This window comes from Equus caballus, chromosome 1, assembly GCF_041296265.1.
Source record: "Equus caballus isolate H_3958 breed thoroughbred chromosome 1, TB-T2T, whole genome shotgun sequence".
Classification (NCBI taxonomy): domain Eukaryota; kingdom Metazoa; phylum Chordata; class Mammalia; order Perissodactyla; family Equidae; genus Equus; species Equus caballus.
In genome coordinates this window covers 153056525-153068991 of record NC_091684.1, presented here as the reverse complement: position 1 = coordinate 153068991, position 12467 = coordinate 153056525, and the positions used below count along the sequence as shown (strand labels likewise).

Here is a 12467-nt window from a genome sequence, read left to right as displayed (position 1 = left end):
TGCTAGGGGCTAGGGAAGCAAGGGAATGGGGAGTTATTGTTTATTGGGTATAGACTTTCAGTTTTACAAGATGAAAATAATTATGGAGATGGATGATGGTGACAGTTGCAAACCATTATGAATGTATTTAATTCCACTGAACTGTATGCTTAAAAGTGCATATGATACTAAATTTTATGTTATGTGTATTTTTCCACAACTTAAAAAAAAATAGGTCACAATAGAAAGGACAGATTCTATGGATTTAAAGGGAGCTTAAAGAAATATTATCTCAAAAGGACTTCTCAAACAAAAGTGAATAAAAACTAGCACTCATGGTGGAAGGCTCTGGATCAATGTAATCAGGAACTTTCTCACCCTTAGAGCTGCCTAGAATAGGCTGGCCCTGGAGGGGCTAACACCACCAACCCCCAAGCGGTGGTTATCAGGGTGGCAACTCCTGCCTTAACTGAGCAGATCAATCAAATGATACCCGTCCACAGACGTGGCACAGTTCATCAGGAGAATCTGGGGCAATGCTGGGGAGGTAGATGCCACTATGCTTCTCCTCCACCTTCTTAATCATACTCAGTAGCTCCTTTGGTGAAGCAGTGGACTAGGGAGGAATGCTCCCAGCCACCCTTGGGGCAGGAGTTCAGATTTGGCTCAAGGGACTTAATATGGTGCTTAAGAGCAAGGACTCTCAAGTCAGCAGGCCTGAATCCTGACTCTACCATGTAAGCAGGAGAGTTAAATTCTCTAAATCTCAGTTTCCCATCAGCCAACAGGGGAAATAATAGTATCGACCTCATGGAGGGCTGTGAAGACAAAACAAGATGATGTACATAAAGCATGTAGCAAAGTACCTGACCCTTAGTCAATACTTACAAATGGTAGCCGTTATTGGCATTATTCGCTCCCTAAGAATGTGCAGCTCATAGTAGGTGCTCCATACATATCACTGAATGAATCAATGGAAATTCTGCCCCAAATGCACAAAGGAAGAAATGAGAAGACATTCCAGTTAGTCAGTCATTCTCATCTAAGGTTGAGAGGGGGTTGGATAGCAAAGCTATTGACGTAAGTGATTTTACAGTATTATTGTTGAATATTCCTTATCCATTTTACCTGCCTTCCATTGTCATATTTGGGCCTTAGCATCCAGACTACCTGTTTATAATGAAAGGCCAGTCTGGCTCATTTCCTGCACTGTGCAGTTGTCAGCTCCCATTTTGTCTGTGTAGTTGCCTTTAAAACAGTGTCATTTAGGGAAAAAAGTATTTATTGGAACAGGATATTGCTAAAGCTGAGTGTTAGGGACTACTCCAGTTAGGGACTAAAGCTACAGGAAGAGGTCTAGATGAAGCTTTGTACTGTGTGCAAAGAGTGTGACCAGGGTGGAAGGAGGAGAAGGAGGAGGAAAAGGCAACCAGGAAATAATTCCAGGGGCCACACATCAACATCATGGTATTTGGAAGGGGAAATAAGATAGACCAGAACCCTGAAACAGCTGAGTAGACTCAATGTACCTCCCTAGTGCTGTCTGCCTTCCCTCCAAAATTAGATAACCTCTGTGGTCCTTTCCCAGCCTAAAATTTCAGTCTCTGCATCACCTCCATTCTGGTAGAAAACAAAATGGAGGGATATGTAGCAGCACAGAATGGAGAGTGACTAGTCTGACCTGTGGAGGCCAGGACAGGGGGACACCAGGGAAAGAGAACAGAATCAGGAAAGCTTTTCCAGACAAAGTGAATTTTGAAGGGTGCAGAGATGTTTTCCAGCCATGAGGGGAAAGAAGGACTTCTGGTTTGCTGGAACAGCACATGCAGAGCTGTGGAATGAAAGACCTGGCATATTGGGAACTACAAGCAGTGACTGACTGGGCCAAGTGACAAAGGCTTTACTTTGCTGAAACTTAGATGTGAATGTGACAAAGCACCCACTAAAGGGCCTTCTGTGGAAGAGTAATGTAGGAGATAGTGTTTTTAGACAGTCCCTTTGGCTGCAGTGGGAAGAGACACTGGAGGAGAAGGGCCTTTTCTGTAGAGTGGAGAGGTTGAGTCTCACCCTTTCACTCCTGTTGGTGGGTGTTTTTTTTTTCTCCTCAGGAAGCCAGGAAGAAATATAACACACTGGTTGTTAAGACCACAGACTCAGGAATTTTTCTAAGATGGTAAATAACTTCTGCCCTTTGGAAGTCTCCCAAAAACAAGGAAGACAAGAAACAGACACACAAGTGCCATCATATTAGAAACTGAGACATTGCAACCAGGAACTGCATAGTAGGGAGAACTGAAAGGTGCAGGTCATTGACATAGTAGAGCTGAGAGAGGAGAAACCTAAGAGGCAGGTACCCACAAGAAGGAAGCTGACTGACTTCCTGAAGCTTAAGAAATTTGAGGCACCAAATACAGCTGAATGGCATAAGGTGTCAGGCTTGAAAACAGGAGGATTTTTGAAAGTGTGTAAGAAGCAGCTAGCCATGCTGTTTCCCTCTCCCACCCCTGTAAGAGACAGGAGGTTTATTCTCTGGAGAAGACCTAGAGGAGCTTTGAACTCAAGGACCCCAAGAGTGGAGGAGGGCAGAGGTGAGTCACTGAAACCAAAGATTGAGTAACTATCTACTTTCTGACCAGGGAGACCCTCAGCAACCTTATCCTGCACAGCTTCCAGAGCTCCAGTAGCTAGTTTTTGCTTGCAGGCAAGCGATTGGAGGAAGGTATTTCTTAGGAAGAAGTAAGCTTTTCCAGAAAAGAAACTGGACATTGGCTCACTTCTCCATCATCAGACAGTACAGCCTACCTGGCAGTAGCCCCTTCCTACCACACAAAGCTGCTCAAACATCTTTTTGTTGCTTTATTCTTAAATATGAACAGACATCAAGGACCAGCAGAAACCTGAGGAAAGCCTCCAACAGGAAAGATCGTGAAGAGAAAAGAAGAAGAAGCATCAATTCAAAGAACAGGAGAAGGCTTCCAAAAACCTATAATCAATATCCTTAGAGAAATTAGAGGAGATATTATATCCACAAAACAAGAAGAGCATGCTACAAAAAAAAAAAAAAAAAAAAAAAACACAGAATAAGACCTCCTGAAAAATAAAAATGTGTGGCTTAAAATTTTTTTAATCCACAGAAAGTTTGGAAGATAAAGTTGAGAAAGCTTACAGAAAGTTGGAGAAAAGATAAAGTGATGTGCACGAGGGGAGACAAGATAAGAAAATTAGAGAATCAATCCAAAAGATCAAACATCTGATTAATAGGAAATCAGCAAAAGAGAATAGAGAAAATGAAGAGGAGGAAATTACTAAATAAATAATACAAGAAAACTTCCCAGGACTGAAGGGCAGATTGAAAGGGCCAATTGAGTAACCAATAAAATGAGTGGAATTAAAATTTTTTTAAAAAACTACACTATGATGAGATCTAAGACTACCAAAAAAAGAGAGGGAAAAGATTCTATAAGAACAACATTTGGATTGCTGGGAAGATGACAGCAGAGGAGGACTCTCAGCTCACCTCCTCCCATGGACTCAACAAATTTACAACTACTCTTGGAACAATTACCCCTGAGAGAGAACCAGAAACTGCATGAAAATAACCCCCACAACAAGGGACAGTGCTGACTGAGGTAAAAGAGACAGAAATTCCTTTCTGAAGAGGAAAAAGCCACATTTTACCTCAACACTTTGTCTGGGAGCGTTAAGGTATGAAACGTTCCCTGGAGGAGTGGGAGATCTGAGTGGAGAGCTTTGCTACAATAAGCAGCTTTTGTCAGCACACCCAAGACAAGGGTCATAAAATCTGCTTATATCTGACAAAATAGACTTTAAAACAAAACCTGTAACAAAAGACAAAGAAGAGCACTACATAATGATAAAGGGAACAATCCAACAAGAGGATATAACAGTTGTAAATATCTATGCACCCAATATAGGAGCACCCAAATATATAAAGCAACTACTAACAGATATATAAGGAGAAATAGACAGTAACACAATAATAGTAGGGGACTTCAGCATTCCACTTACACCAATGGATAGATCATCCAAACAGAAGATCAACAAGGAAACATTGGCCTTAAATGACACATTAGACCAGATGGACTTAGTAGATACGTACAGAACACTCCATCCAAAAACCACAGAATACACATTCTTTTCAAATGCACGTGGAAAATTCTCCAGGATAGATCACATATTAGGCCACCAAAAAAGTCTCAGTAAATTTAAGATTGAGCATCTTTTCTGACCACAATGGTATGAAACTAGAAATCAACTACAGGAAGAAAGTTGGAAAAGCCACAAATATGTAGAGATTAAACAAAATCCTAGTGAACAACAACTGGGTCAAAAAAGAAATCAAAAAATACCTGGAGACAAATAAAAATGAGAATATGACATTTACAGGAATTTTACAGGATACAGCAAAAGTGGTTCTAAGAGGGACATTTATAGCAATACAGGCCTATATCAACAAATAAGAAAAATCTCAAGCAATCTAACAGTGCACCTAAAGCAGCTATAGAAAGAAGAACAAAGCCCAAAACCAGTAGAAACAAGGAAATAATAAAATTAGAGCAGAAATAAATGAAATAGAGACCCAAAAAACAGTGGAAAAGATCTGTGAAATCAAGAGCTGGCTCTTTAAAAACATAAACAAAATTGACACACCTTTAGCTAGACTCACCAAGAAAAAGAGAGAAGGCTCAAATAAATAAAATCAGAAATGGAAGAGGAGAAATTACAATGACACATCAGAAATACAAGAGATTGTAAGAGACTACTATGAAATACTATACGCCAACAAATTGGATAATCTAGATGAAATGGATAAATTCTTAGAATCATACAACTTTCCAAAACTGAGTCAAGAAGAAAGAGAGAATTTAAATAGACCAATTACCAGGAAGGAGATCAAAACAGTAATCAAAAACCTCCCAACAAGGGGCCAGCCCCATGGCCTAGTGGTTAAGTTCAACAAGTTCCACTTTGGCAGCCCAGGTTTGGTTCCTGGGCATGGACCTACACTCACCAGCAGCCATGCTGTGGTGGCAAACCACACACAAAATAGAGGAAGACTGGCACAGATGTCAGCTCAGAGTTAATCTTACTCAGAAAAAAACCTCCCAATAAATAAAAGTCCAGTAACACATGGTTTCCCTGGTGAATTCTACCAAATCTTCAAAGAAGACTTAATACCTATCCTTCTCAAACTCTTCCAGAAAGTTGAATAGGAAGGTAAGCTTCCTGACACATTCTATGAGGCCAACATTACCCTGATACTAAAACCAGACAAGGACAACACAAAACAGAAAATTACAGGCCACTATCACTGATGAACATCGATGCAAAAATCCTCAACAAAATATTAGCAAATTGAAGACAATACATTAAAAAGATCATATACCATGATCAAGTGGGATTCATTCCAAGAATGCAGGAACATCCGCAAATCAATCAATGTAATACACCATATTAACAAAATGAAGAATAAAAACCACATGATCATCTCAATAGATGCAGAGAAAGCATTTGACAAGATACAGCATCCATGATTGATAAAAACTCTGAATAAAATGGACATAGAAGGAAAGTACCTCAACATAATAAAGGCCATGTGTGACAAACTCACAGCTAATACCATACTCGGTGGAGAAAAACTGAAAGCTATCTCTCTAAGAACAGGAACCAGACAAGGATGCCCACTTTTGCCACTCTTATTTAACATAGTAATGGAAGTCCTAGCCAGAGAAATCAGGCAAGAAAAAGAAATAAAAGCGATCCACACTGGAAAGGAAGAAGTGAAATTATCACTATTTGCAGATGACATGATTTTATATATAGAAAACCCTAAAGAAGCCACAAAAAAACTTTTAGAAATAATAAATGAATACAGTAAAGTTGCAGGATACAAAATCAATATACAAAAATCAGTTTCATTTCTATACCCTAACAATGAAGTAACAGAAAGAGAAATTAAGAAAACAATCCCATTTACAATTGCAAGAAAAAGAATAAAATGCCTACAAATAAATTTAACCAAAGAGGTGAAAGACCTGTACACTGAAAACTATAACATATTGTTGAAATAAATTGAAACAGACACAAAGAAATGGAAAGATCTGCTGTGTTCTTGAATTGGAAGAATTAACATAGTTAAAATGTCCATACAGATTTCACAGAAAATCTACAATTTCACAGAAATAGAACAAAGAATCCTAAAATTTATATGGAACAACAAAAGATCCCAAATAGCCAAAGGAATCCTGAGAAAAAAGAACAAAGCTGGAGGTATCACACTCCCTGATTTCAAAATATACTGCAAAGCCAAAGTAATCAAAACAGCATGGTACTGGCACAGAAACAGACACAGAGATCAATGGAACAGAATCAGGAGCCCAAAAATAAACCCACACATCTATGGACAGCTAATTTTCGACAAGGGAGCCAAGAACATACAATGGAGAAAGGAAAGTCTCTTCAATAAATGGTTCTTGGAAAACTGGACAGCCACATGCGAAAGAATGAAAGTACACCATACACAAAAATTAACTCAAGATGGATTAAAGACTTGAATGTAATACCTGAAACCATGAAACTTCTAGAAGAAACCATGGGCAGTACACTCTTTGACGTTGGTCTTACCAGCATATTTTCAAGTACCATGTCTGACCAGGCAAGGGAAACAATAAAAAAAAGGGACTACATCAAACTAAAAAGCTTCTGCACAGCAAAGGAAACCATCAACAAAACGAAAAGACAACATACCAATTGGGAACCAATTGCAAATCATATATCTGATAAGGGGTTAATATCCAAATATATAAAGAACTCATACATATCTCAACAACAAAAAAAATAACAACCCATTTAAAAAGTGGCCAAAAGATCTGAATAGACATTTTTCCCAAGAAGATATACAGATGGCCAACAGGCATATGAAAAGATGTTGAACATCACTAATTATTAGGGAAATGCAAGTCAAAACTACGATATATCACCTCACACCCATCAGAATGGCTATAATTAACAAGACAAGAAATAACAAGTGTTGGAGAAGATGTGAAAAAAAGGGAACTCTCATACACTGCTAGTGGGAGTGTAAGCTGATGCAGCCACTATGGAAAACAGTATGGATATTCCTCAAAAATTAAGAATAGAACAACCATACCATCCAACTATTCCACTGCTGGGTATTTATCCAAAGAACATGAAAACATGAATGCATAAAGATGTACGCACCTCTATGTTCATTGTGGCAATATTCACAATAGCCAAGATTTGGAAGCAACCTAGGTGCCCATCAAGGCACAAATAGATAAAGAAGATGTGGTGTATATATACACAATGGAATACTACTATGCCATAAAAAAAGATGAAATCTGTCCATTTGTGACAACATGGGTGGACGTTGAAGGTATTATGCTAAGCGAAATAAGTCAGAGGGTGAAAGTCAAATACTGTATGATCTCACTCATAAATAGAAGATAAAAACAATAACAAACAATCACATAGAGACAGAGATTGGATTGGTGGTTACCAGAGGGGAAGCGGGGAGCGAGGAGAGTGAAAGGGGTGATTTTCTCATGTGTATGGTGATAGTGGTAATTAGTCTTCCGGTGGTGAACATGATGTAATCTACACAGAAAAAATGAAATATAATAATGTACACCTGAAATTTATATAATGTTATACACCAATGTTACCTCAATTTTTTAAAAAATGGATTGCTTAATAAAGTACAATACCAAATAAACTTAAAAAGTTCGTTGGTAAAAAAAATAAACAACATTTGACTTGCCAACAGCAACACTGCAAGCTGGAAGAGAAAGGAGCCGTGCCTTCAAAATTCTAAGTAAAAACTATTGCTTATCCGGAATTCTATATCCAACCAAATTGTTGATCAAGTATAAAGTAAAAATATTTTCAGACGTTCAAAGTCTCAAAAAAAACTTACCTCCTATATACCGTCCTTTTGGAAGTTACTAGAGAAAATTCCATCCAACTAGGAGAGTGAAAAAAGAGAGCAGAAGACACAGGAGCCAGGAAAGAGAGGTGAACTCATCCAGATTGGAGCAGAAGGATAAAAGGAAGCACGACGGGAAAAAGGAAATTGCGTGGTCTGATAGATTTCACCGTGAGGCACATTGTATTTAGAGGCCGTTGAAGCGTGAAGAAAGACCTACAAATAGAAACTACAAAAATGAAGCAAATGGGCAGGCAGGCAGTTAAAATTCCAGGAAAAACAAACATTTGTTCAAGAAGTTGTTCATAGTATATTTCTTGGCTCATCAGTGGTATAGCACGGGCAGAATAATGTGAGCATTGAATATTGATTTAACCAAAAAATTGTGATACTGGAAAAATGGGAGAGAGCTTAATCCTCATCTAGCACAACAGGAAATCAATAAATAACAGCTAAAAATGTTGAATCAAAAGATAGTGATATAAGCATTTAATTTAGAAATATGGAAATAAGAAGAAACACGTACAGGGGTTAAAAGTGTCTGCATCTGGGTCGTAAACTGATGGCAAAGATGAAGACAGGTGAGTGGAATAGGAGCGTTCTTCATTTGAAAGCCTTTCAGTGCTAGTTGATTCTTAAACTATGTGAGTGTCATTTTTTTTTTTTTAATTAAGGAAAAGAGTGCTCTCCGAAGTCACATAGATTTGGATTTGAATCTTGGAGCAACTGTGTTGCTACCTGTGTGATCCTGGGCAAATTATTTTAAGCTACTCAAGGCTACATTTTCTCAAGTGTAATATGAAGCAAATACTTTATCACTGCTCATGTTTCAGTAGGATTCCTTAGAACCTTAAGTCAGATCATGCAGGTTCCATGCCTGACACATAGCAAAGACCCCAGAAAACGTTTTCTGCTTCCTCTAATTACCGGGTGCCCTACATTCCTCTCTGATGGCCCTGACCTCTCACCCTTCATCCGCCATCTAATCCCAGTGTGGATGGAAGTCTCCCAGGTAGGATTGACCTCACTTCCAACATGGAATGGAAAGTTTGATCCTTGTTAAAGAGTAATGAGCAAGTGAGTCTTCACCTAAAATACAGCTCCTTTGAGGAGTGGCTCTCGTCATTAGGAAACACTCTGTCCTGTGGGAAAGGAAAATTGAGGCCCCCTGGTCCTCTTAGCCACTGGTGAGTGAAAGTTTAGGTGAGAACCAGACATCTCAGAAGGCTCCAGGATCTCCATTTGGTGTCCACAAACATTTCCAGCCTACAGCCTTAATCCCTTCTGCTGGTGTAACAAGATCCCTCAGCTCATAATGAAAACTGAGCCCATGGTATTGTGACTATGAGCCCAGCTACATGCCACCTGCAGGTGACAGCTGCACCTGTGAGGCTGACCGGCCGCCCACACACCCAGGCACCTGTGGTCTCCCGCACCCTAATCCCTGCCCTTGTGCCCATGTCCTTGCCATTAACTGTTGGACCGGGAACTTGGGGGTTTCCCAGTGGAGCTTATTTCTTCTTTCACTGCAGCGATTGCACATATGCAAAGCACAGGTCCAGCTCTGTGAGTGACAGAGAGAGAGGTTTGGCCTTAAATGAGTTTACAGTCTAATGGGGGAGAGAGATTTTCACCACCACTGGGACGAAGAAATGAGCTAAATGGGTGATCGTGGGCTACATATGGGATAAGTAAGGTCTCGGGTTTACATGTCAGAATGCTACTTTGGAGCATCTCACGCAGGCCTGGGAGCAGGCAAACCCCAGATCAGGGCATTTATTTATAAGTAAAAATAAGTATTCTTCAAATATTTGTGAAGTTTTATTCCCAGAGTGGCAGTGAGGGACGGCAGTGTGGGAGGCAAGGATGATCTCTGAAAAGCTGACAATCCTTACTGAGAGTAGTGCCTTAAGGGACAGGGTGACCCTACAATTCACCATCCAGATGGGGACACTTGAGAGTGATAACCACATCGGGACAACAAGCATAAGCCAAGCCTGGCCCTGGCAAACCAGAATGATGCTTTCCCCCGACCCTGATAGGCACTTGGTAATTATAAAAGAGAATAGATTCAGTGACCTTTGGACCCAGGGAGCTTAATCAGAGAACAGATTCCCACTCAGTGAGAATGTCTGCAGTCATGCAAGTTCATGCAAGTTCAAAAGGCTTCTTGGGGCCTGACCACCCTGCTTAAGAACCGCTGGTATGTGGCCCCTGGTCTCTCTCTACACGTTTCCTACTCAGAAAGTCTGCTCCAGGGGCCCAGTTTTTGTCAGTGACCAGTATCTGTCCACGTCTCCGGTTAGGACTCCTGAAAGAGCTTCACCTCCTAGTCTTGACCAAGGAGCTACTTAAGAATGAAAGGCATACAAGCTGTCCCCCTGGCTCCTTGGCTCCTCTTGAGTGGAAACCAACGCAAGGTTTGTTTTGGTATGGTTTTTAACTGCCGCATCAAAGGCCCTCCCCCTTATCAGAGAGCTGCCAGCCTCTCTCTCAGAGCAGTTCTTTTCAAAGAAGGAATCTTATTCCAAAATCACTTCACAGTGACTTCACAGAGTAGGAGATAATGTAGAAAATGCTCCTTAGAGCATTTGCTCTTTTAAGCAAGTTGCTGTTCCATCAAAGAAATTAATATTTGATGTGAGAGGAGAGTCCTAGTTACCTAGCACTGTTACCCCATTCCATTCTGTTTTCTCTTGGATTAAAGGTCAGAGAATTACCAAATTTGCAAGTTAAAATTATACTTATTTATTTACCTTTTTCTCCAACCAGCCTGTGATCTCCTGGAGGACGTAAATTGCCTCATTAATACTGTACAAAATATCATTAAAATTTCCATGGTTTGGACATATTTGTAGGGGCCTCATAAGTGATTATGGTTGAATGGGAAGCAAGCTGGTCCCAACCCCACCCCTCTTGCTAACACAAGCTCTCCTTTCAGTTCTTACATTCAAAACACCTTTTGCTGGGGCCAGCCCCGTGGTGTTTATGTGCACTCCGCTTCGGCAGCCCAGGGTTCGCAGGTTCAGATCCAGATCCCGGGCATGGACCTACCCACTGCTCATCAAGCCATCCTGTGGCAGCATCCCACACACAAAGGAGAGGAAGATTAGCTCAGATGTTAGCTCAGGAACCATCTTCCTCACCAAAAAAAAAAAAAAAAAAACCAACAGAATTTCCTTTGTGATTTTTATTTGTAATAAAGCATATTCCTCCTAGGCCACCTAAGACAACTGGGAGCCAGCTTCCTCCCTCTCTTCCCCTTCACATCCCATTGGGACAGTTTCATTGTCTTGGTTCAGCTTTACCTGGTCTTGTGACCTCCAGTTCTACCTGTTATCTGAGGGCGTGATCTAGAGTCTTCTCTTCAGTCCCAGCAGACCCTAACAGTATTGCTCTTTAATGACTGTGGGAAATTATTCTCTCTCTCTCCTTGCACTGTGCTCCCAGTTTTCTTCTTCATCGTCAAGTGGAGGTGGTTCTTCAGATTGTGTCAGTCTCCAACAGATCTTTCCCATGGGGCCCCTCCTTTCTGGAAATTCACTGAGACTCACCAGCTCCATCAAGAAAACAATCAACACGTTATTCTAACTTCAGATTGGATATGGATTAAATGTTGGCATCACTTAGTTCCGTCAAATTGTCTCACCTTGCCTCTTAAAAATCAAAATGGAAAAATCCAAGCCTTTGGTTATTAAATCGGAGTGCTAGCTGTTGGTCCACACTGCATGTGTTGGGAAGGAAGAGGGAGTTGTGTGTGGAGGGGACAGAAAAGGCATGCACTCAGGTGAATTCATAACCAACAGAAATATGTAGAAACATAAAAGCAAAGATTAATATGTAAGTACAGGCTCCAGAGATGTTTCAATTTGGTCTCCTCCTCCTTCTACTGCAGAAACCAAATGATCGTGATCATAAAGTGAGACTGGCATTGGGAAATGGCTTGCGAGGAGATGTGTGGAGAGAATTTATTAAGAGATTTGGAGACATTGACATTCAGGAGTTCTATGCTGCCACCGAAGGCAATGTCGCCTTTACGAATTATACAAGAAAAATTGGTGCTGTTGGAAGAGTAAACTACCTACTGAGGGTAAGTACGTTGAAAAATGAGAGCATATCTGGAGATTTCTTAAAAGATACATCGTGATGATATAATTATTGGAAATTCATGAAGCATCAGAGCCGTGTCCCATTCCTATCACCAGGGGAGGCTTTGCTCCTTCTCTGTGACAATGACCTCAAAAAGACAGGGTGCTCGAAGTTAAAAACCTTAATTTCTGTGAATAACAACCCACTATGCCTTTTTCATCTGCAACTTATGTGAAGTCTTCATGATGCCATTTATACCTGCATATGATAAAACTCCTAAAGTTTCCCAGTTTCATAAGTTTACCGTACACTGTGACACAGCGTATTTCCCCTTCATGGTGCTGTGCGTCATAATCACCTGGGGAACTTTCTATATATCCAGTGCAGGGCCCCACCCTCCAAGCTTTGGATTCGGTTGTCCTGCGGTGAGGCC

General features: G+C 40.5%; 1 protein-coding gene across 1 annotated transcript in view; it reads left to right on the top strand.

Annotated features, from left to right (window-relative positions):
• Window positions 1-12467, top strand: part of SLC27A2 (solute carrier family 27 member 2) — a 46485-nt gene that overhangs the window by 22816 nt on the left and 11202 nt on the right. The window contains exon 5 of the mRNA XM_001502007.5: window positions 11841-12035. Within this exon, the coding sequence (XP_001502057.1) occupies window positions 11841-12035 (195 nt within the window). The remainder of the gene's footprint in view (window positions 1-11840; window positions 12036-12467) is intronic.